Source organism: Anomalospiza imberbis, chromosome Z, assembly GCF_031753505.1.
Source record: "Anomalospiza imberbis isolate Cuckoo-Finch-1a 21T00152 chromosome Z, ASM3175350v1, whole genome shotgun sequence".
NCBI classification, from domain to species: domain Eukaryota; kingdom Metazoa; phylum Chordata; class Aves; order Passeriformes; family Viduidae; genus Anomalospiza; species Anomalospiza imberbis.
The window spans coordinates 6,730,251-6,756,557 of NC_089721.1; the positions used below are offsets into that span (position 1 = coordinate 6,730,251).

Sequence of the window (26,307 nt, forward strand, 5' to 3'; positions counted from 1 at the left end):
CCCCCAGCCCATCCTTTTCTGGCAGCTGGGATGCTCTTCTATCCCCTATTAACAAATGCAGGAGTCCTCAAGCACCAACATTGGCCAAGCCAAGTTGGGTTTCTTGCTATTTTTTAGGTGAATTCTGCTTCAAACACCCTAGTCAGGGATCGCCATGAAAGCTCTGCTGCACAGCTATGACAGAGATGCTCGAGCTAGATGTCTCTCAGGTACATGGAGTCACAATATTGTAAAACATTTATTGTCACTGTGAGCAGACAAGCCTTCCAATGATGCAGGGAGCAGGTCTGGATAGGGAGAGGTATTTTCCAGAGGAAAGCCACCCAGTCAGAGCAGACTACATTGCTTCTGCTGGTTTAAATCACCTCATTCAATATTCTGTGTTGTCTCATGTAGCATGCAGTTATGTAAATTTATAAATCATACACTAATTAGCACACAATTTCATAAATTTAGTAACAGTGAAAAAGGAGGTTTCTAACTAACCAGGCTGTGCTCTCTCCCCCACAGATGGTACAAATTCAAACACAGCCTGGAGGTCGTATTTGAGAAAATATCTGCTGCAACTTCTAGAGTATAACCCCAGGCTGCACTTTCAAGGGCTGTCTTTTGGATATCTCAGGCTCAATCTCTCTGAAGTGCAGCTAAGCTCATTTCTCTCCTTCCTTAACATGAAATCTCCACAGCTCATTGCATCACTGCAAATGTTATTTGTTTACTCTGATTCTTGCTCTCCAGTCTCCTATTCTTCAGTCATCTAAGTCACCATCCCTTGCAAGCAATTAAGTTCAGTCCATGCCCTGGGTTATACCTGGGTTTTGCACAATTGATCTCCATGTGCTCTGTCCTCCCTGCCCAGCTGCTCTAAAGGGGAGATGCTAAAGTTAGGTCAAGGTAATTTCCTTCTTTCCCTCATTTGCCAAGTATACCTGAGACAGTAGCTCCTCAAATGCAGGAACATGATTTAGAAAAGGGTGTGGCTGTCATGGGAACCAGTGTTTGAAAACATTTCTCACTTCAAGATACAAGCACACAATTGTCCTTCAACCGGCTTATTCTAGTTTAACAACTCAGCCCTGCCCTCTGGCTCAATCCCACTTCATCTCCACCTTTGGTACAGTTATCTGCCTTGCATCTTTGTCCTTTCTTGTCTTCATCTCCATCCTTTCTTCCTTACTCTTTAATTCACTTTTTTGTCAAGGAATATGGTGCTGGCTCTTCAATTCTCTTCTCCTTTGTATTTTGAGACCTCTCTCTTACTTCACGCTCCAAAGGAGGCCTTGCTCCTTCTCACAGTAAGACCCATGTCCTGGAGAGGAAGAGCAGGCTTAAAACAAATTCTTCATGAACCTTAGCAAACTGGAGACTCACAACATAATATGATGTGATGTTGCGGGAAGTGGAACACATTGTCAATGTCAGTACTGACAGCTGAGCTGGACAAAAATCAGAAGATAAGTCAAATAAAAGTCTGGAAGAATAAATTAAACCCCCAGATAATTTATTAGATTAAGACCTCACATACACATATAAATACGTGCTCGAGATGGGATTCAACAGCAAGACTTGAAAGAGTAGAAATGAAAAGGGTGTGATTATTACAGGTCTCTGATGTGCAAGGTGCACAAAAGCAGTAACTACACAAACAGCTAGCAAGTGTGTGTGCACGAACCACGTGGGAAGGACACAAACTGAAGGCGTGGGTAGGAGCCTTAGCAGCAGTCATGTTACTCCACAAAGCCTCATGGAAAACACAGCCTGATGTGTAGCTGAAGGATATCCACTGGGAACACTCTGGACAAACAGTCTATGCTGGACCAACTCCCCAGCAGCAGCTCCCAATATAGAAGCTCAAACTTAAAAGGACACTGTCACGTCATTGCTTTTGCTAGTTTAATTTTTGCATTTCCTCTACTGTTTTAGCAGATGGAAAACAATTCCCCTCCCAGTACCAACTACTGATTTTGTCCTTTCCTATTTGACAATCATTGATTTTTTTTTCTAAGGCTATAAATGTTTTAATAACTTCAACTTTGTAGTGCCTCATGGCAAAATATCTTTGCTTGCATTGACTGCTAAACACTATTCCTAATGTACTGCTTATAACTAGAGCAAGAGCCAGCATTATAAAAAACTACTTTCCACAGGGTCTATGAAATTAATAGCTTTTGTTTCTTTTGTCCACATCTCATAGAGAGTTAAAGCATACAGCTCTTCACCCATCAATCACCTTTGATTCACAAAGGTGTGCCCCCTTGTCACGGTTTGGTACGGAAGTGAATTTTTTCAGGAAGTTGGGTCAAACCAATCAGTGGTCAGGTTTGGATATTGGCACCTGGAGTGACCACTGAAGGCATGGACAGGCCTCTGAGAACAAAGGGGGTTAAAAGCAAGAAGGGGAGCTCTCTGGTTCCGGTCTCAGATGAGTGCAGACCTCCCCTGCCCAGCCACAGGCTGGGTGGGCAGGGGAAGCCATGCGGCCTGGTCATGGTGAGCCGAAGGGGCTGAAGGGACTGGAACCAAACCAGCTCCTGTGGACGGAAGGGTGGAGAGAAACGGAGATGCCTTTGTCGTCCCCCCGCAGAGGGAAGAGACAAGAGAGTCCGGATGGCACCTGTAAATTTGCCGGCAGAGGAGAAGGAGAAGTGGGGGGAAGATGCCCAGTGGGGAAGTTGGAGTTCTGGGCAGAGATTTCAGCTGTCCGGGGAGTGTGAACTTTTAACCCTATCCTGAAAAATGAAGGCTTTGTAAAATATTACTCCTCCTTGATTTATAGTGGAAGAGAGACAGTCCGGGACCTGAGATGTTAGAAGAAGAAATTTTTGGGTGGAAGGAGATGATGGAGTAGCTTTTGGCTGGACTTTTCTTGTTAGCCATAGGCTGAACCAAATTCTCCTGCAATACAGACTGCATTTTAGGGGGATGCAGTGGTGAACCAAAGAGACCTGCTTCAGCAACCACCAGTACAGGAATGGCAAGAATAGAGAAACACTGAGGAGGGAATGATGATGCCCTCTGTCTTCAGGAAGAAGATGATCTCTGCTCTTGAGACCCTTGGCCCCAGGGGAGGAAGAAAATGGGGGGGACTGTAGTCCCAAGATGAGAAGCTGAACTGTTGTCTCTTTTGGTCCTTGGCAAAGCATCCTTAAAGGAGCCCTATGAGCAGTCTGTCCATGCACGGTGGTGAGAGCACTGTGACATGGAAAGGAGAGTGTCACCATGGCAGATTTTCTCCGGGTGGTTGCCATGTGTGACATAGAGACACAGGAGGTGGCAACTGTGTTTTCTGGGGTGTCTATGGTGCAAGAGACACTTCTCCTTTGAGGGACTAAGTATTGATAATCTGAAGGGTGGCAACTTGATCAGGAATCCTGGGTGGTGTCTCACTGTGGTTTTGTTGGGAATTGGGTGGGGGGAGGAGGAGCATTTTGGAGAGTCTTCATCCTGGACTTAGTGTGTGTGCATTTTATAGTAGTAGTAGTTTAATAAAGTTTTTTTTTTCTTTTGTTATTAAGTTTGGGCCTGCTCTGCTCTGTTCCTGATCACCTCTCACAGCAATTATTTGGGAAGGTGCATTTTCATGGGGGCGCTAGCATTGCGCCAGTGTCAAACCATGACACCCCTGTATAGGTCTGACTGAGAGACAGCACCTTCAGCATAGAGCCTGCAACCCTGACAATGTCCTTTTAAAAAGAGCTACAACCAAAAACTATAGATTCAAGCCAAAAGTCACCTTCAGAATTGGAATTTTTTAAGTGATCATAAGAAATCCCAAAGCAGTTAAATATTGGCGCTCACAAAAGAATCAAAGAACAGAATGCTCCCATGGAGTGTTCTCAACACAAAGGCACCTTTCAAGAAATATACATGTATTTTTTGCTATTTTGAAAGGTCAGTTAGCATTTATCAGAAAAGGCAATTAAAGTTTCAGTCAAACCGGAAAAGAGACAAGAAGCAATTGGACTGAAACCAGAGAACTCTTTATAAATGCCAACACTTAAAAAAATACCAAAAAAGGTAAAAAAAAAAATCATGAAACAACCCCAAGCTCTAAGATCTATGTGATGGTTATCCCCAAATTTCCTGCTGGTCCTTGTATGTTTTTCTCTTCTTTCTCCTCCTTTTTCCTGCCCTCTTTAAGCAGCAGATTACTCAGCCAACAGAATAAGAAAACTTATGTTCCCATCTGCACTACTGGGGCCAGGGCACCGAATACATCTCTGGGGCTCTTAGCAGAAACCTGGGCCTTCACAGGCTCAGGGAGTAGAACAAGAGGAACATTCAACAGCAGGTGGACATATTCCAGAAAACTGTAATACCTCACTAAAAGCAGGACAGACCATGCAGACATTTTCCACAGCACTAATTTTCTGGTCCAGCAATGCTGCTTTCCTCCTTTTAACTCCTCTAAGCAGCTTTTAAAATTCAGCTGGAATGCACAGAAAGGATATCACCTAATTTGTGATTAAGACTGGGCCTGAATGAAGCAGCCCAGTGTAACCTGAGGTTCTTCTTCCCCTTCACTCTCCTTTTGTTTCATTGACGGAGCACGGTGCTGCCAGGGGCTGTGGTGCTCTTGTCTGAGATCCACCTTGCAGAGCATCACACATTGCACAGGAGGCAGGCAGCAGCTATACCCCAAGCATCAGTACAGCAACTCAACCCAGCCATTAAGATAAGCAGGGTTGCCTAAAGAGACTGTCTGAAAAGCAGTACTGGCCCATGAAGTGGTGTTTGGGAGCAAATGGCCTAGAACTTGCCTGTACTGGATCAATTCTACCTTTCCCTTGCTGCAATTTTACTGTGCAAAATGAGTATTTTAGTCTCATATTTCTAGGAACACATGCCGGTGGCTACTGTTACAATAAAATATGAACACTGCATTGTGGAGAAAATGACCATTAATCCTGTAATGTGCAGTCATTTTTACCAATTCGGCACATTTCTTTAAATAACCAAGTACATGCAGTAGATGGAAATGCATTTAAATAAACTGAAATAGATACAGCATGAATAATTAAAGCTGGCAGGAAAGTGTGCATTGTGAGCTGCTAGTAGAAATAATTACTGATTTGTCTTATTTACAATGGAGCCTGGATGCAGGATCAAAATAGTGCAAGTTAGTGAAAATGTCTTAAGACTGCTCTTATACTAGCACTACTATGTATTTCATCTTGAAAAGTACATCAAATAGGTTTTGGATCTCTACGATGTCTGACTCTGTTCTGCTATTTCAGGGTTACATTACCCAGCACATAAACTCTGTCAAATAGCACTGATTTAAAGAGGAATATAATTCAAACCTGTGCCTAGTACATCAACCTGCAACATCATCTATTAACATTATCAGACAATGTAGAGTCAAGCTTACGATATATCCCCTAAAAACTCAGTGTGTTAAATATCAGAATGCTAAAGGAAAAAGTAGATCATAAAATCAGTGAAAAAAGTACTAAAGTGCTTGTACCTTTAAAATATGCCAGGTTTTAAACAGACTTGTTTAATTAGAAAATAATCTACTTTGAACATGCTGGTTGTTGAATGTTAGGCAGTTCTTGCAAACTGCTTTAGAGCCAAAAAAATCAATAATGAAATATACTTCCGATATAAGGCTGGCAAAACTGTGACTTCAATGTATTAGAAAATGTTGTAGATTTTAAAAAATGCTATTGTAAATTGATTATTTGGCACATGACAGGTTTGGGGAAAAAGTTAACACTTTCTGATTGGCGCACCCCAACAACATACTTGCATCATGATCACTAAATCCAAAATGAACCTGGATGCTAATTAGCTGTGTTTTAGAAGAGGGAAAACAAGCAGTGATCACTCAAATAATTTCAGAGTAGCTGTAGACCAAGGAGTAGTGTCAAATGAAGAAGATCTCCTCAAGGAGCCGGCTCTCCTCCAGCTCATCTGTTCTGCTCCTGGGGCTGCAGGGGCTCTGGCACCAAGAGGAGGACAGCCTGTGGCTCGCACAGCAGGGCGTGTGAGGTTTGTTCCTGTCACACAGTCCTTGGCAGAGCTGTCCTGGAGCTGATACAGGGTTCATAGCTTCCACCAGGTCAAGAAGAGTGGCTTGGTACCTACAGAAATACACAGAGAAAACAGAGCTCTGTTAAGATCACAGCACCATGCAGGAATTGAATCCAGTTTTCCTGCCTCCATAAATCAGACCAGACCTAGTTTTGTTTGACCATGGCCACCAGCACAGAACCAATTTTGCTGTATGGACTCCTGTCTGTAATGACAACACAGAGGTACTGAAAAAGAGGCAAGCAAAGCATGGGTGCTCAGGTTATTTAAGACTGTTTCATCAGCTTTTCCATTTGAGGTGTGTAATGTCTTAGTTGCACTCTGGAGACTGAACACAGACCTCAGAGAGATGACAGCCAAATACACCAAACAAGGCAGACCCACACCAGTAATGGTAAAGTGACTTATACACATGCTGCACTCTTTTTTTTTTTTTTCCCTTTGAATAGACCTCTACACTTGATTTAGTTTCTCAGGGATTTGAAAACAGCAGGAGACTTTATTATTATTGCCACAAACTACATGTGCTTCCTGTAAATCTCTGTGTACTATAGGAAGTCAGTCTGGTGGAAGCACTGAAGGAGTAGAATCTAAGCAAGACAATACAAGATCAACACTTGAGGCACCAAGAGAAAAGGCACAGGTGCAAAGCATCACTCAGACTGTCCTTTAAGTGCAAGTACAGACATGGGGGAAGGTGGTAAGCCAATGTGATCTGGTAATGCTCACTGAATAATGGCAGGTACTTGAGACAGGGACTTTCTATTAATATTCACGGGAGACAAGACTTGATCTAAATACCAGCACAGAATTGATCATTACAATATATTTCCTCCTGTCCAATTTTAAATGTCTTAAACAATATCATTTCCACTGCTTCCCTAGGGACCCTGTTCTCCAGTGATGTTTCAGTGATATGTAAGAGATATCACTCCAGAGTTTTACCCAAAAATCCCTTTGTTCCATGCTGTTGTTAGCACCAACCTGCCTGAATGTTCCCAGCCCTGAAGTGATTCACATATTCAGAGACTTCCATGCACAAAACATTATTCACATTATTCACCCAAATGAAACTACCAACACAGGTGATTGGATCCTTAGGGTATCTCTCTTGTAAGCAAACAGTTCATCTATAGCATGAGGAAACATCTCAAGCTGTTCTCTGCTTTGAGAAAAGCCTCTCTTTTTACTTTTGTGACTGTAAGAACCTAGAAAGACTAAGCAACTAAGACAGCTGGGGGAGGTTTCTCAACTCAGATGGGATGAAAAATCCTTAAGAACAAACAGCTACAGCAGTTTATGGATGCGAGAGATTAGCCGTGGCCCATGTACCTCCTAAAGGCAGACCCCCACCTGTGCTGTCTAACAGCCTTGTGCAGCGGTAGGTAAAAGGTTTTCCTACCCTGAACTAGCCATGCCATGAAAAACACCCTTCTTTATCTCCACAAGTAAGTGCTACATCCCATCCATCATCAGAACACTGTCACAGAATCATTTAGACTGGAAAAGACCTCCAAGACCATCAAGTCCAACCTTTGACTGGTCACTGCCCTGCCAACCAGACCAGAGCACCGGGTGCCATGCGCAGTCATTTCCTGAAAGCCACCAGGGATGGTGACTCCACTACCTTCCTGGGAAGCCCATTCCAGTGCCTGACATGACAAGTTACCTCACCCATGACAAGATAACTCATTGTTATTTCTGAGACACAGAACCACTCCCTCAGCTCAAAGGAGTTAGCAGTGGCACAGATTCATTAAGACCAGTGTTAATGGTGACTACTGAAGTTATGCTATTTCTTTCAATTTTGCTATTTCTTCCAGTCTGATGGCCAGTGTCATTTCTAATACAGTCTGACTTGACATTACTGCCTCGCAGGACTCTCTACTGCTTGACTACAGATTGTTTTATTTTCCTACATATGTGTTACCTTTAATCTCACTCACAATCAAAAAGCTAATTTGCAAATTTCTTTTGCATATTTTAAGCTTGTCTACATGTCTATTATCTAAGTAGAAAAAAATTAGTGTCTCAAAATGGAAAAATACAGGTTTTGTTTCAATTGGATCTTGTTCATGGCTAACCCTAAGCAAACATGATGCCTTTTAGTTACCCTAACCAAAAAGTTCAGAAGGATGTGGAGTTTTGGGTAGCCAAACCAGATCATTTTAAAGAAATCAGTTGTTTGTACTAGCATTCAGAAAGCACCCTTTAAAAACTGAAACTCCTCAAAGATATCTCCAACTTAAAATGGAATGAGCTGCACTGATAGCAAGAACTAGCACACAGATATATCAGATTTTTCACATGGAGAAAATTTAAGACTAGACTCTATATAAATACACACATATGGTTTGAACCCCAAAGAAACCCAGTTAACACACACACTGCTTTCATTAGCCACACCTAAAACTTCTTTTTAGATTAATCTAGTCTAGCATACAAATGCTTATCTCTCTGACGGTAGTGCTATCATAAAATTTCAATTTGTCCAGCAGCCATATGCAATCACAGATTAGGCAGGGGAAACCAAACCAGCCAGTGCATTTACAGCAAATGTGCAGGCCCTAGATTTCAGCACTACCTTCAAGTTCATTTCTTCTGCAAGTTTATCTAAGTTTTACAGCATTTCTGCTATCAGGAAGGCTAAATGATTTGGCAGATTACAAGCACAGCAAATAGCAAAGATTATGTAAAAGACCAGGTGTTGTAAATCAGTCTATTTGACACCATAGTTATATATGCAATAAAGTGAATGAACTCTGCTAACAGAGCACTATCTGATAAAGAGAATGCTCCTTGCAGGTATTTAATGTTTAATCCCAGGATAATGGTTTGCCCGGTTCATCTAAGTAACATCAGACAGCATCTGGCTGGAGGCAACAAAGTACACCTAGAATGGTTTGTAACTTGCAAAGATAATTTTCTCACCATTTATTTGTATCCTAATATTTAAAAAGACACAGTCAGAATGCTTGAATCCAACTTTCTCTAAAACCAAGGTATGTATTCTTTGCATGACTTAAATAAAAACATAAGTAAAAACAAGCTTTATTATTATTACAACACTTAATGGCTTCAGTCAAGTCAAAGTTACAGGATTACCCACCCAAAAGTCAGAATATTTCAAACAGGAAAATTGATTTGGCAAACTTGGCTTGCCAATAGTGAATGCTCTTTTAAAGGAAACTAATGGCCAAGGGTCTCTTTGTTTTGCTACTGTTTCCAGAGGAGAAAAAAATCCCAAACAGTCTGCAGAAGTACCAGCACTGTACATTAAGCTACATACAGAAATTCCTCATGTATAGATGTTCAACCAAGCAACCAAATGTCCCATAAGTGCTGGTGCTTACGCACATTTTCTTTGATAGGTTTTGCCCTCCCAACAGAAGGAAAATGGCATGGGCAACTGTCCCTTTAAGGATGGTGATAATTCAGTCTTTCCTCACTTTTTTGGTACATTTGCCAGTGTGTCAGAAGGTCAGTGAGCAAGGGGAGTGTAACCCAGGTTCTTGTTAATGCATCTCTTTGAGTGGATTAGAATGAAATGTCACATAGTCCAGTGGGTTAAAATATACTCAGGCTCGATGGGAATGCCCAAGTACCTCCCCTGAGTGGGGAGGGGAACTTTCATTCCTCTGGTGTAGGGCCCCAGAAATGAGTCTGGGGGCACTTAGGGAGTCTTTGATAATTTATGATCCCTTCTCAGGGACTGCCTCTCATTTGAGGCAATAATTCTCCATCAGATCTTCCCTGGGGGAAGGGGGCAGTTTAACAGCTGAGGGAGTTATGTAAGAAAGAGCAATTAGCATAGCAAGAAGCACTATCTCACCTCAAAGGATACAGGCTTTGATAGTTCACCTCTTCTGTCTCGTGCAGACTAGCATATGTACTCCCAAAAACTCACCTCCTCCCTTGAGAGATGCAAACCTGGCCTCCGCAAAGCACCCTGGCACCTCCACAAATGGGGAAATGTTATGAGTCATTAATCATTAATAGTCCAGTCTCTCACAGCATCTCCGCAACAGACTGGAAAATAATCTCTCTTTTTTTGACACTTCTCCCATGTATACTTTTTCATCTAACTTTAATGAGCTTTAAAGTCTGCATGCTTCATCATGGGAGAAGAAAATTTGTAAGGTCTACAAGTTTGCATTAGAAGTCTAACTATTTAGACAGATAAAGGTTGGTGAAAGCAATCTTCTAAAGTCTCCAAAAAATTCATCACGAGACAGAACACTAAGAGCTAGTGTACAAAGCAGAAGGAAGGCAGGGCCATAGGCAAGAGAACAGAGATGAGAGTAGGGAGACTAGACCACAGTAAGCTTTGAAACTCTTCTTTCACTGAAGAACTTTCACCTTTGCTTTTATTGTAGAACATAAAACTCTAAATACAGCTCACAGAGCATCACAGAGATGCTCAGTCTGGGAGGCTGGTACAACTGGGATCAAACTGATCAAGCTGGTACAGAACAGAACTGCAACCTGGGTAGCAAAATCTACCCTGGTCAGGTATTGCACAGCACTGTGAAAGCATTCCCTTCATCTCCTCAGCATTACTAAAATACGCTGCTAGAAATTTGTCTCCTCAGCCACTAAAACTCTTTCGGAAATTTTATTAGATACTCTCAGCATTGGTTCTTAATTAAATAAGTATCTAGTAGAGTTTATAAACTCATAATGTAAGAATAGTTTTGTAGTCTATCACTAAGATAACAGGAAACATCATAAACCATTATGATTCAGAACAGATCATTAACCATTCACATTTTAAAAAGGAAAACAAAAATAAACACAAGATGGCACAGACTCAAATCCCTCTTTCCACACTGTGTCTTTTTCGCTGCTCATGCAGCAGGAATACAGCTCTCTGAACACCTACAGGTGAATCTTACTTTGTCCCATGTTTCCAAACTGAACGGGAAGGAAGGCTTTCTCATTTTTATGGTGAACATACAAATAGAACTGATGCTCTGGGAACCATAAGACCGCTTATGCCCAGGATGGTTGGTGAGAAATCACCTGAAACTACTTGGTATTCCTCCTGATAAAACTTTCAGGGCACTCAGAGCTCAGACAGCCCCACAATGTACAGTACCTAAAAAATGGTCAGATTATGCAAGAGTGATGCACAGAACACATAACTGTGTAGGATAATAGAAAGAACAGTGCTCTTGAAGGCCTGCTTGCCTCAACTGGCTGAACAGTGATGTTTATTTATTTAGACATTTGGGATATGCCAATGGATTTTTAATTTTTGTCTATTTCCCATTGCTGGTAAAATATATTATATTTCTTACACATTATCCGATTTTTAAACTACATTATTGTGTTTTCATATCATGCAGTCCCATTTAGCCATTAATATAATTTGTTCCTTCCTGAAAAAAACTAGCACAGCTTCAACAAGTTTGATATTTGGAGGAATGGGAATCTCCTTATGAGGCAAAATAACTAAACTTATTAGAGTCATAAATACTCTGGCAGTAAAATATATGTATATTTCTCTAAACAAGCAGTGTCAGATAATATTTGATCACTATATTTAGAGACATCTTTTCATTTACAGTCTCTGAAAATTTATTCTTCAACCATAAACACGTAGAAAACACATGGACCGTCTCTTTGCAAGGTGATGGCATTTCAACAAAGCATACTGGCAATACAGTTTTGTAGCTGTATAGGCTTCCTTTATTTAACTGTATATACCAGAGGAAATAAAAAGGTTTATTTTTATACTACTGCTTATATTTTCAACATAAAGTTCAAAGTGATTTACTAATGTTACATGAATTGCCTTTGAATTACAGTACAGTATTGTGCCTAAGTACAAAGCCTAACACTATTTAGTATTCCTAAAACACCACCTGCCCCCAAGCACTTTACAAATGCTAAATACAGCTAAAACCACATTCAAGGGGTAGGGAACAGGCCCATTTTACAGAAAATTAAACAGTTTACTGTTACAATAGAGCAAATACCAAATCATTGTTTGACTGGAACAAACAGGGCAAATAAAAGCAGAGAAAAAACAGATGTACATAAGAAGTGGCCTGAGCAGTCAAACTACCTGAAACACGAAGACACCACACTAGTGATACAACCTGGGGTTATATGGAAGAAACAGCTATCATCCACACCCAAGCTCCACAAGTGAAGGGAAGAACTCAACCCAAATTAAAGGGTTCTAAGCACTTCCTGCCATCTTTAGTGTGGCATCCACAATTACAGCATAATGGATGAGAAGTTACCTCTATGGCTTGTCCTTTCAACATCTATGTACCAACCCACTGTCCATAAATTTGCCTAGTGGTTTTTTCCACCTGCAGTTTCCAACACGTCCTGTGACAGCAAGCTCAGGAAGTTCACTGCTGTTGACAGACATACTTTTGTTTTTCTGTTTTAACATCTTGCTAGTTTTGCCTTAAGGGCTGACTGCAGTTAAGTCTCTTTCATATGGTGGAACCTGGTAAAAAACAGCTGCACATTCAATTTATCCACCACCTTCACAATTTTGAACCCCTGATCATTTTCTCAGTCTTTTCCTACCTGAAGTCATTGCTTCTTGGTCTGTCCTTAAACTGCTTCATCCTGTTGATCAAATGAATTGTTCTGTGCACTTCTCCTAGCTTCCACTACAGCTTTCTTGAGAGGCAAAGACCAAACAGAATAAAAACGTGGCTACAGTAAGACCTATGTATCCACCAGCTGTTGAGAAGTTCCAGAAAGGTTTGAACTCTACAAATCCTAACCACCTACTCTAAGTTCAATATCACATAGGCATGGTGTTGATGACTCTTTCCCAGGTAAATTACAGTTTCCTTCTCTCCATTTTGATTCGCCTTTTTGGAGTTGTTAATTACTGACATATTATTGGATTACCTGAAAGAACTTAATATTGAAACACACAAATTTATTAGGTCACTCAGGATATTTTGCTGTTCACTTCTCATCCCAGGTCACTGATGAAGAACCAGCCCAGTGAGTTCCGGGGGAATGCCTCTGCTAACTCTAAAAAATGAACATTAAGTAACTTCGCTTGCTATCATTTAACAACCAGTAAATCCCTAGAAGGAATTGTCCTCCAATGCTACAGAAACTTGATTTCTGTAGCAAATTTTGGTGTGGAACCTTGGCAAAAGACTTTTGAAAATCCACAGGGCTGAGCTGATACCTCAGATTCTTTCTTCCCCACTCCCTGCTCTGTGAGAATAATCCAAGTCTTAACCAGCAGGCTATTTGGCCCAGGAAAACTGAGATGAATATGTCAATGAACATTAGAGTTTGGTTGGGTAGAAAGTGAAAGCTGAGAAAGAGAAGCTGATCTTACAGTCATTTCCTGAAAGGCCACACATCAGGCTAAGGGGCTTGTCTTTCATGTGTGAACTGCACCTTCAGAGACCAAAACACATCCTGAGGGGACATTCCCATGTACTGAATGTCAAGACACCACAACTGAAATAAACTACAACACGGTGAAGGACAATTCATGAAGCTGAAATATCAAGAGAAGGAACAAGATTAAATTAAGAATTAGAGACAAAGGGACTGTGACAGCCTGAGATTCCCATTTTGCTTTCAAACAGGCTGGAACTCAGAGCAGATACTTCACTATGGGATACAGGAGGAGGCAAATTTAACAATGCTATATATGTATTTAAAACAAATCCAGGTGGAGACATACTTCTCACCTGCAACAGGTCTGTATCTTCCAAAAGCATTTCAGAGTTTCTTATTTCTTAAAGAAAAAGATCGGACTGCAGAATATTTCAAAGCAATTAAAAAAAGATCTGAGCCTTTAAAATATATCATACAATGTAAAACAGAATATATTTATACAGTGTCCTCAGCAAGAGCCTCCTGGAGTGCTGTAAAACCCACACCCACATAATAGAGAGCTTACACTATCAGAGACTTTTAGAGAGCTCTCTGAGGCAGTATTCACAGAATCATAACCTAGAGAAGGAAAAGACTTATTAGACCATCCAGCCCTCTCCCTGCTGACAGAACTGCTCCCTATAGTGTGCTTCCTCACATTTGTTGCTAACAATCAGCCTCTCTCTACTCTCCTTGGGAAGCCATTCCACAGCCAAATACATCTCATGCTATCATTACCATTATTACTTATTTATGGGCCACGGTATAACCTAAAGGGCCTTGATCAGGATCAGGGGGACCAACTCTAGTACCACTTGTAAGAGCACTCCTCTCTCCAAAAGAGCACTCAGTCAAAAGAGGTAAGCCAAAGCCCAGTGGGAAACATATAACATACCATTAAGGAGAACAGAATAGTATGGGAAGTGTCACAAATGTCCCATGAATTTTTGCTTCAGAGTTTGGTGGGAGGGAAATGTATGTGTCATGAATAATAATATCTTTCTGATAGTCACCTAAACAAAGAGGATTTTCTTCCTCCAAACTTCACCCTATTAGTTATGGCTAAAGATCATCTCGCATGGTACTGAGAAAGCAGTCTTCTTTTTTTGATGCAAATACACTTTTAAGTATTTAAACAATGTTACATTTTTTCATTCTGCTCTATTCTCATTTATCTGAGCCACAAGTATTTTAATATTCTCTCATAAATCAATACCTCCAGCATTGCAACAGATTTTGCCACTCTCCTTCCATCTTTGACAATTTTTTTCCAGTAAGCAATCACCCAGAAATAAGCACCATATCCCCTAGAGGGGCTGCACAGAAACAGAGAGGAGATCAGCTCCCTCCAGCACCCACACAATGCTTGTCTGTGCACATTCAGCCCTTCTGCCTCTGCTTCCTTGCTCCACAGGTCCCTCCCCTACCTGTAGGTCTTGCAGAGCACTGAATTCAGTGCCTCATTTTCTGGGTTACTAACAATTATCACCAAATCATGTGGAAAGCAGCACTAGAGATAACAGCCCTCGAACAGGAGAATTTGGAGAAAAGCAGCAGAATGGATGACAGTATCACATGAGTGCTAACTGAAATGTGCTGTGCTTGACAGTGTTCTGGGATAAGCCGCCCTCCCCAGCATGGTAAACAGTAGTGAAGAGCTAAAGAGGACTTGGACTTGAAAGAGGCTGAGGACTCTGGTTTGCCCCTGGCCGTTTGCATACCAATCACTGCCAATGCTCTAAAGAACACCAGATCCAGCAACAGCATCTCAAAAAACTTCAGCCCTAAGGCAGGGCTGATAAAGATATTTTTTCCCCCCCAGTTTTTATCCTGGCTTCACCTATGGTAGCATCCAAGCAGCTGTCATTACTGAAGTAAGAATTACTGCTGCTCTCATTCCTCCTTGCTACACAAGCAGGACATTTTCACTTACCTGCTCATCAGAGACCAACACCTGCTTTCCTCACCTTTCTATATTCCCATCTCAATGCTCCCAATCCAGTTATCCCACCTCTTTGCTGCTGGTAACTCAGCCTTTGTTATTTGGACTCAGATCCTGCTGCCCTGTTACCAACCTGCCAAATACAATTCAAAGTTCTGCTTCAGTGTTTTTATCTCTGTGTGTTTTTAGTAGTTAAATAATAACTAACTAACTAAAGACCAAGAATAAGAAACACCACTGATCATTTATTTCAAGGTATGGCTGCGGGCTGCAGCTGAATTGGCATAACTGAGGCTGTAATAATTCTGGAAAAGGGAGGGTGAACGACAACCTGAGTGTTGGGAAGTAAAGAAACCTTTTAAATCAGATCTGCCAGTGACAGAAGAATAATTTAGAATGAAGTTTTAGTACAAAAGAGAGAAATTACAGAACCAGGTAACTACCATAGAGTTTAACAACCACCTTCAGCAATCACTCTGTTTGTATTGTCCTTCTCTCCCCTCCCACACAGCCGTTTCTGTGTCATCAAGTCTGAAAGCTCTTCAGATCAGAAAATGAGCCTTGGTGTATGTACAGCACCTGGGGCCCTGATTCTGCTGTGATATTACATAATAACTTTGCACTTCAGAGCACACTTAGCTTTTATTCCTTTTAAGCACTCTATCATCACAGCACATCTTCAGCAAGATCTTCACTCTTTATTGTTCTGGGCCAAAACTAAGCTGTCATCATCTTTTCTGCCATACTTCATCCCCCTACATCTTCTGCCTTAACAGCCTTTCTTTTCAATTTTTTACTCTTACAAGTTTGTCTCCCCAAGCATCCTTCCCCTCAAAGCAAACTCTAATTCAATGAATCATCTTCAAAATTATGCCTTTGTACTAAAGCCTCTGACAAAGGGTTGCATATGTAAGTCACTGTATAATCCTGCACCTCCTCTCTGCCAGTCTCAGTGCGGCTCCTCAGTTTTGATTTCTTTTGCACTTCTCATCTCTTCTTCCTAGCACATTTTCAGCAAAACTGGGACTACCTCGCCCTACAACTCTGTGGATATAAAATAACTACAAAAAAATTCTGAGGGGCGTGGCTTAGGGGAAAAAGAACCCCACCACATACAGTTTGCTAAGTCTATCACCATTTACATGGATTAGCAACCTGTCTTTTTCGCAAGCTCAGTCCAAATTCCCAGCCTGCCAGATAATAAATCATCTTTTTGCTTCAGTTGTACAGTCATTGGGAGATCTGCATAGTTTTAGGTCAAGAATTTATACCTTTTTTATGATTCCAAAGTTTCTTACCTTGTCATTTAGTTACTGAACTGTGAGCTTTCATTGACTTTCTAACCATTGTGGCAAGAACTGCGAGTAGCTGTGCAAGATTTAAAACCTCACTGAGCAGAGGAGCAAAATCAGACTGCAGTAATTTTAAGTATATATTGGGGTGGAACCATGACCCTGTGGAAGCCAATGGAAGTTCTGCCACCATTTCACTGGGGTTGTCTTTCTTCCCTGCCATTTCTTGTGCTGGGGTGACTAAGTATTGCAAACTCTCTATTATATACCTTGGAAATAAGATGGCTCGGAATGATTGGAAATAGTATTCTACCATTCTGTTTTCCTTTTTATCCCCCCCATTCTGGTTAAATCTTTTACATTCAGTCAATTGCTGTACCTAAACAGCAATTCTTCTTGTGGTTCTGCATGATCCTTCCTCTCCTGCTTGTCAGCTTAATTTCTTCTGCTGTGGCATGGAGTGTGTAATAGCAAATCTAGCACTCAAATTTTTGTTTCTTAATTATCTCTGCCCTGTCAGCTATATCAGGGAAAACAAGTTGGCATTAGACAATTCAGATACAAGTAAACATCCAGTTGTGATAATATAGAGTCCTGCATTACAGTCATTATGGAAAAAGCTGTTTCAGGGAGGCTTAAAAAATTAAATAAGCCCAGCACTTCTAAATGGCTAAAAACCTAAGGATATCTAAATTATTCTTCAATATCTTAATCATCTGGGAGAATCATGATGTTATATAATGGCCATTTTAAATGAAAGGTTTGCTGCTCTGCACGGTTACCACTTCATTTTTAATTGTGAATTAAAGTATAATTTAGGGTGGCTGTATGCCAACTTGACTAGAGAAATTTAGACAGTAACTCTGGTTGAAAGAAGGAGGGAAAAAGCAGTTACATTTCTTTAAGTAATAGAAAATCACTCACCAAGTTGTACTTTAAAACAAAACACTAGAGCTTTAACTCAGCAAACTGACTTGAATTAAACCACAGAAAAAAGTGCTTGCACTGTAAATCTTACAGGGCAGAAGTGATGGTAGGTTATCATTTTGTTTATTAGCATGCACTTTGGAGAGTTCAGGGCAAGTATGGATACGCATTCATTCCATTTTATGCTGCACATTACTGAAAACACATTCCTCATAAATAATTCATAAATGCATTGTCTGAAATTTCAGATTCCAAAAATACAACATCGTTTTCAACTTTATGGTTGCTTGGTCTTCAAAACAGAAACAGACAATTGGATGGATGGACTTCACAAACCTGATAAGAACCCATCAGTCAGAATTACACTCCTGAGGTAAACGCAAACATCTCCCAAGCAAGGCCATGATGATAGATCCTGTGCCTGTGCTAGCAGCCCCGTAGTAGGGAACAGGCAGAAAAAGAGAAAGGGCAAAAGTAACCACATAGTGAGGTGTGGTGGAGAGCTAGTAAGTTGAAATTGGGTAGAAACCCAGGGGAATTTAAATTTAAGGTATACAAACATTCAAAATACAAAGACTGAATATAGCTTGTCTTGCAAAAAGCCCATTCTTCAGACCAGACCGCACTAAAAACTTAAGCTCTGCTTTTTGTTCTCAGCTTTTAACTGGTATCACTTTGTTTATGACATAGTAACTGGCATCATCTTTATGTCAGCTATACTAGCATGAGTGAGGTGAATAGGTTCTTGAACTTCATTTGAAGTCTAATTCCTGCACAGAGCAGAGTGACCACAACACACAAAAGAAACTGAAGTATGCTTCATAAGCTGGAGTGCTTAGGGTTCATATACACAGTGATTTCTGTATCTTGCTGACATTATATATGTAGCTTATACTCAGTTGTTCTTTTATCTTCGTACCACACTCAGAAACTTGACATCAGATAGCAACTGCTTTTCAGCTAGATTTGCATTCACTTGCTCTGTTCTGCTCACCTCCCACTGACAGGCACACACACAATTTTGGGTACCTTATCTAGAGAAACATTTGGTGCCTAGCTCCTTACAGAACAACAGCCCATGATCTCCCTATGCACCAGCTCTTTATATGAACCAATTCCCTCCAATTTGCCTGAGAACAAACATTGCAACTGAGCTCAAATACTTGGCATCCCAATGCACTGACTGCTTGGGTGCAGACCATATGTGAAAAAACAACGCTCTCATAAAAATTGTATTCCAGTACCCAACTGCTGTAAAACTTCTCACTCAGTGCTCCAGCATGGGACTATCTGTCACTCCATTCCATTTCCAGGTGTGCTGAACTCTCTGGGGTAATATTTAAATCAGCTGAGATTTCATACATCAAAGATGAGGATACATAATTCAAGAGGAGACACTGAGATAAAACAGTAGCTGTAAAAAATACGGCGTGTTGGTGGTGCCTGGTTTAGCATGTCAAAGAGGGGCCACTGCTGGCGAGGAGCCGCATGCCGCTGGCACCGGAGCAGGTCGTGTGGCAGAACAGGCACAGCCTCTGTCAGCTTCACAGGGACACAGCCACCAAGCAGGTCTGGCACTGTGCAAGTACCGGGTTGCAAGGCACCCTACAGAACAAAAGAGCAGTGAGGCACGGAGCACAAGGCGCTCAGGCCCGGTGTCCCTTGGCTATAGTCATCACATGCTAACAACCTCTTTCAAAAACTTTACACAGGTGGTAGGTGTCCCACTGAGATAAATTACCTACTTTCAGCTGCTGAACAGATGGGCAGGGAAGTGAAATTTTAGTTTGTTCATTCCCAGCAGTAACTAGCAAAGATGATCTCGGCTGCTGCAGGATTACTTTCCGATAACCACACACCTGCGAACAGTCCATGATTCTGTTAGAAATTACATAAGGTCATTAATACACTACAAAATAAGGCAGGGCACTTAACAGCTCAAGAAAGTGATGCTAAGTCTCTCATTCCCATATTCCTCAGAATATACTCTAGGCTGAGTGAGGCCAGAAAGTGTAGAGAGAGGGACCTCAACAGGCAGGAGAAATGGGCTCACAAGCATCTCACAACCTGCAACAACAGGAAAATGCCTGGTCCTGTACTTGGGGAGGAATAGCCCCAGACACCAGCACATGGCAGGTTTGACTGGCTGGAAAGCAGCTCTGCAGAAGGATCTGGACACTTGTCCTGATAAACAAAAAACCCTGAATAGAAGCCAGCAAAGGCCAGAACTGCTGGAAGGCCAAGGGAGTTGATCTTCCTCTTCAACTCAGCACCAGTGGGACACAGCTGGAGTGCTGTGCCCTGTGCTGGACTCTCCAGTGTAAGAGACATGGACTCAAATGAAGATAATTAAGGCTTTGATGTATCTAACACAAAAGTGAAATGTGACAAAGCTGGGACTGTTCAACATGGAGCAAACGCAGCTCAGAGTGATCTCACCAATGGGTATAAATACTTGATATGGCAAGGAAAGAAGCTGGAGCCAGGCTCTTCCCTGGAGCACCCAGTGAAAGGACAAGAGGTAATGGGCACAAATTGAAATACAGAAATTCCATTCAAATGGAAGTAAAAAAGTTGTCTTGCTATGTAGGTGGTTGAACATTGGCACAGACTGCCCAAAGAGCCTGTTCATCAACACAGACCAAAAGGGCAAAGACTGGCTACCAAGGACTGGATGCTGATCAACCACCCATGCAGTGAAGGCATCATACAAACAGGAAAATTTTAAATACCAATCAATGCCTGCAAACCAGGAATCTCCAGAAACAAATCAAAACATGAACCAAGGACTTCTGCCCAGAAAAGTCTGCAACTCATGAAAACCAGGATTATGGGAAACATGGTAATATATTTGAACAAGTCACTTCAACAAGCAACAACTTATGCTTCACCAAGTCACTTACAACTATTCACATGCAAATATACTGCAGTGTAGCCCAAACCCTGTACATATTTCTTTTCTTTTTAAATAAGATGGTCATAGCCACACTGTAAAAAACTTAACAAAAACCGTTTTAGTATCTTCCCTTTAAGCTTGAAATATTTTCCTGGCAGAAGTCCAGAGCTAACTTTACAGCAAGATCTCTCATAGGAAACAGAACTTTAAAAAAAAAAAAAAAAAAAATACACTACAAAATGAATGTGACCCAGGGACTTACCCTTCTATGCAACAACACGATCAGAGTGCACAGAGACAGTGAAGTCCGCAGGGCGTGAAATTAAAATTTTCACACAGATACAATGAAGTAATGATACAATGTTACAACCTTGGCAAAAAAATCTTCTGGTTTGAGTAAAGTCAATGTCATGTGATGTTACGGTTTGTGCACCGGTAGAAAGAGTCTGCTGCTAAAAAGTTCATAACAAAACAGTAGAGGCAAAAGCAAGAAAACTGTACAGCTAATTACAACAGACCTGTACATTCGAGTGATCCAGACATCCCTTAAGATGCCCATCACAGTTGAATCAGGCTGTCAGTGCAGGCTGATTTAAAAAAACACACTTATCTTTCATGTCTAGAAATCTAGCTGCTGAGAGGCCATTAGGAAATAAGAAAAAGATTGGCAAGGAAGGGGGAAGGAAAAAACAACTCTCTTATGAGGTCAGTTTGTTCCCTAAAAACGAGATAGATATACAGGTTCAAAATTCCAAGCATATGGATAAGAACAGGGATGCACAGAGCAATTAACAGAGTCAAGCAGAAGCTGGGATGAGCAGCAGCTGGAGCACTGTTTAAGTCCTTCTAGGAATTGCTTCACCTGCTACAGTAAAAAGAAAAGGCTGTGCTGGAAGAACACTGGCTCCTAAGCAAGGACAAGGTCATCGGAACAAGAGAGGAGCTTGAAAAATTCCGGGCAGAAGCAGGCACAGGGCCACAGACACTTTAGAAGACCATGCCACATGACAGTGGTCACCTGCAAAGCAAGCAACCTTTGCACTGCAGATACTCCAACACAGTCCCACAGGGATTCACCAGATACTCTGCAGGGAGCAGGAAGCATTTTATTTCTAAGCGTATGGAAAAGTCTCTCATAAATCATAAAGCTGCTTGTACATTAGGATGTTTCACAGAGACCCAACAGACTGACAGTTATGCATGTATTCTATAAAATATATTTACAGGCCTGAATTCTGTGGGGGAAGAATCGGAATTCAGTAATACTGCTCATTTCAAACCACAGTTTTGTGATCACAGGCACAGAAGTTAATGCATGCAAGAACTATTGGCAATGCATTTCCAGTAACCCTTCTGGAAACGTAACAGAGAAAGTCAGTCTAACAGTGCAAAGGTCATTCCTTACAAGACAAGTTTCTCATCCTGCTGATCCAAGACGGTTCCCACAGAGAACCATACAGCCAAATGTGACTTAATAAAAACTTCAAGTCTTCAGCTTATTAATTTTTTTTTAATTTTTCTCATTTCATTCCAGTGATTTCATTAGGTTAGACTTCTTCATCTTTATTATAAAATAATCAGAACTGAAATGTTTCAATAAACTCAATTTCTGTTTTAAGTAGTAAAAGATGATTCAATGCAGATGAAGCAAAAACTAAAGTTAAAAGTACAATGGCATTAGAGGCTTTGATAATATACTTTAAAAGATGTTAAATACATAAATTATACATTAGTACTCTAGAATGTCTTTGTTTTTTATATTAAAAAAAAGAACTGTATCAACAATTCTTTTTTCATAGAATAAAAGAATAGTTTGGGTCAGAAAGGACTTTTAAAGGTCATCCAGTCCAATCCCTTGTAATAAGCAGGGACATCTTAAACTAGGTAATTTTCACTATGTTCTCCAGCAGTATGGAACAAAGCAAAATACTTCAAAACTTACAGGTGGGAAGAAACAAAGGTGAAAAACAACACTTAAGTCACGACCATTAAAACAGAATGCTAACTTAGTACAGGGCAGAAACAAAGATACAATATTATTCTCAGTAAAAGTTTTAGATTTCCATCATATTTCCAAATTATTTCCCTCCCAACACACTCAGATTAAAAGAAATAATTCTTTTTTTCGCCCCTCAGAGGACCATAAACTAAGTACCATCCCAAAACCAACACAAAACAGATCAAAATTGACATACATGGCCCCAGTGTACTGGGGAGCTAGATACATGTTGCATGGAGAAATTTAAATATTAAATATAATCAGTATCTACAATTAAATAAATGGTGAAAAAATCCAGCAAGATACTGTCTTCCTTCTCAAATATCTAGATGTTGAAGAGATAGCTTCAGTGCTCTAGTCATAGCCCATCACAAAGCCAAACTTAACAATGATCAGTAGCATGTTTTTTTGGAAAGGAAATGAGGCTTAGGAAGAGAAAAAAGTCACACCTGCAGTAGAAACTGGTGCACCCAGCATGAATAAAGATCTGTAGACAGAGACTACAACATCACTCTCTGTTTCCTACAACTCTGTATCAGAAAGCTAAAGGGATGTTATCTGTTTCAGGGTTCCCCAAATTAAAGCAAATAAAATAAAAATATATTCAGTTCAGTAGTTCAAAGTTCAATATTCTTTACACAGAAACACCACCATTACTTTCCCCAGACAAATGTGGAAGATAACTTGGCTCTTTCATTACTCTACCCAGGAAAAAACAGGACCAAAATTTTCTGTTATGACGTCCTACTGAACTCATGACAGATATGTAATGTGTTAAGATTGAGACACAAGCCCCGATACTGGTTTTTCCCAATCAGAAATGTCTCAACAAGGATGATAAGAGATAACAGTTATTTAAAAATAGGTAACTATTTAAAAATAATTATTATAATACATATATTAAGAATTACTTTAAAAAGCTTTATGAATTAGAGGAAATGACAATAACAATCTTGAAATATGTGACATTTAGAAATACAATAATGATAAAAGGTCAGGATACAAGCTCACTGCTGGTTTCTGTCTTCATTTACATCATCTGAATGTGCCATCTCACAACTCTGTCTGATGCCCATCAGTTTTTTCAGTTGACAAGACAATAAAGAATTGTTCCCTACTCATTTTCTGCAGGCCACTTTTAATTTTATTAAACTCTGATAGTATCCTAAACTTAGCCACCTCTTTTCCAAGCTGAAGAGTCCTAATTGTGCTGTTTATTCCATAAAAATCTCTCTGACATCTGCAAGCAATCCCAGATGTGACAACCAACACACAGTAACCACTGTTGAGCAAAACTCTGCTACAGCAGTCCACTTCAGAAATGGAAACAATATAAAAATGAAAAAGTTTGTTAAAAATAATAGTCATCCTAGGGCTCCAAAAATGGAGAGTCCACCTATGGATAAAGACCTCAGAGGGATGAAACCTTACCAGTTTACATGAAACGGTAAACTGTCAGCCAGTGCAGTATAAATGAAGAAAATGGAATAAACTGCTAGCTCAAGGGAAGGAAAAGGAAAAAAAAAAAAAAAAAACACAACCAAAAAAAACCACCCACAATATCGAACCCCACAAAGAATTCCAGCCAAAGAATAAGGGTTATTCTGTTGAAAGCATTAGGTCCAATAACAAGTCCCAGTTTTAAGTATATAAAATATAGAAAGTTTAAGTTAAAGCTAGAAGAAAATGAAGTTACAAAAGGAAGAGGATGATAAAGCTACAGCAGAAAAACTCAATGTGAGGACTTATGAAGTTTCTGAAGCTACAGAGGACATGGTGGAAGACCTGTTTGAAGGTGAAATGTCTTGCAAATAAATCACAGAAGAACTCTACATGAATGAACAAAAATGAATTGCTGGGATCAGCTGATACTCGCTCAAACTTCTGAAGGAGCTCAGGTACGAAACAGCTGAACTATTAACTGTAGCTTGTAACTAACTGCCTAAAACTGCTTCAGTTCTGAACAAATGCATGATTTTTTTTTTTAAGTGATCTGTAAAGATGCAGAAATCTACAAATGAAGAGGTCTAATGTTTAGAACAAGCAGATTGATAGAAATTATAATAATGAATTAATAAATTTGACATATTGGCAGAGATTAAATATAAAGTCGTCATTCACTGGGGACCTCTACAAGATTCATAAGATTATTATGCATCTGAACAAGGAAAATATAGTTTATATAGTCTATCTGGAGTTCCAAAAGTCCTCCAGCAAATCTATTACCAAAGACTTAAAAGCTGACATAAACTAAGAGAAAAATCCATTAATGGATAGATAACTGGCTAAAATTCAGGAAATTAAGAGAAAACCTTAAAACTAGTCTGCTATAAAGTGGCCAGAGAGGTCACCAGTGGAGTTCACAGAAATTTGTGAGGGCCTGAACTCTTTAATGCATACACAAGTGGCCTAGAGAAAGGACAAATAAGGAAGAGACATTTGCTGATAATACTACACTATTCATGATAGCTCAAAGAAAAGCTAAATGTCTTTATAGAGGCAGAAAACTAGAATATCACAGAGGCTTAAAGAAGTATGGAAATGGGGCAAATCAGACACTATAAAGCAAAAACTGGTTACTGTCCTTAGGTGACAGAGAGGCAGGAATGTATTTTTGAAGCAGGAAACTCATCAGGTGGAAATAACTATGAAATACCTGAGAAGATAGAGCTGTGTCTGCATGCTGAGACCATCCCCTGGTGCACAGCACATCTGATGGGCAGGGATAGGACAAGACTGGTGCCAGGCCCTGCTAAGACCAAAACTCACTGCAGTACCACAGTCCCCAAGTTTGAGTTACAGGGCGTCACCAGGTAAAACAATTCAAAACAGGACTCTCCAAAGCAGCCAAATTCCATCAGCATGATTTTTATTGAAAATGTTTCTACACCACAAGCTCATGTACTGCTGAAATAGATGCTGCATGCTCACAATCAGGCATATACACACCCTCTCCCAGAGTGGAGGGTTTTACATCTTTGATGCCTAAGCCCTTCAATTCATAGCACAAGCAGTAAAAGTATATTAATTATCAGGGCACCGACCATGCAGCACATAGGTTAACCCTGCATTTGCCTCCAATCCATAATGAAAATATGAATGACAAACAACTTACTTTTAGTTCCACATATTCAGCTACAAGAGAGATAAGGTGTCAGTGTGTGTTACTCCAGGCTTATTTTACAGCTCACAGGGATAATATGTATGACCAAAAGGATATTTAGCTGGTTCTAAAATAAAATAGTACGGGTAACTAGCTCAGTTGTCTCAAGATAAGCAAGACAAATTCCATCCTAACTATATGTTCATCGCAGGTAAACATCATTACTGCATGGGCCAGCCAAGCATGAAGATGTGCTGTGGCAAGATCCTGCCCTAAGGAGTTTACAGCCTGAAAGACCCAGGAAAGTGAAGGAAAGAAGAAAAAGGGGATTTAATAAGCATAAGCAATATGGTAGAAGGATGGCAGAGACATCTTCTGGGACAAAGGCTTCTTAAAGTAAGATCTCAAAAATAAAACAAATCTCCAAAAAACAAGAGGAAATGTCTCAGATGAGAAGAGAAATTACTACAGTGCTACAGCTGCTAAGAGAACCATGAAGACAGGACTCAAGAATGATCTTACCTTGCCAAGCTTTCGAGAAATTGCCATCACAGTAGTTCTAAAAAGTTTTTAGAAGGCAGAACACTCAAGGTATCAGGGCAGGAAAAAGAGACGGTAACTTTTTTTTTTTTTTTTTTGACAAAGGAGTAGAGGAAAGTAGAGAAGAACCTCAAAATATTTTGAGGCTGTTTTCATTGCTGTGATTACTAATGCAAACAGGAATTACATCCAATG

General features: G+C 40.3%; 1 protein-coding gene across 1 annotated transcript in view; it reads right to left on the reverse strand.

Moving 5' to 3' along the window:
• Window positions 1–3,852: 3,852 nt before the first annotated feature.
• The window catches only part of KIAA1328 (KIAA1328 ortholog), a 170,925-nt gene continuing 148,470 nt past the window's right edge, over window positions 3,853–26,307 (reverse strand). The window contains 1 exon segment of the mRNA XM_068176102.1: window positions 3,853–6,086. Coding sequence (XP_068032203.1) covers window positions 5,870–6,086 — 217 coding nt within the window. The 3' untranslated portion in view covers window positions 3,853–5,869.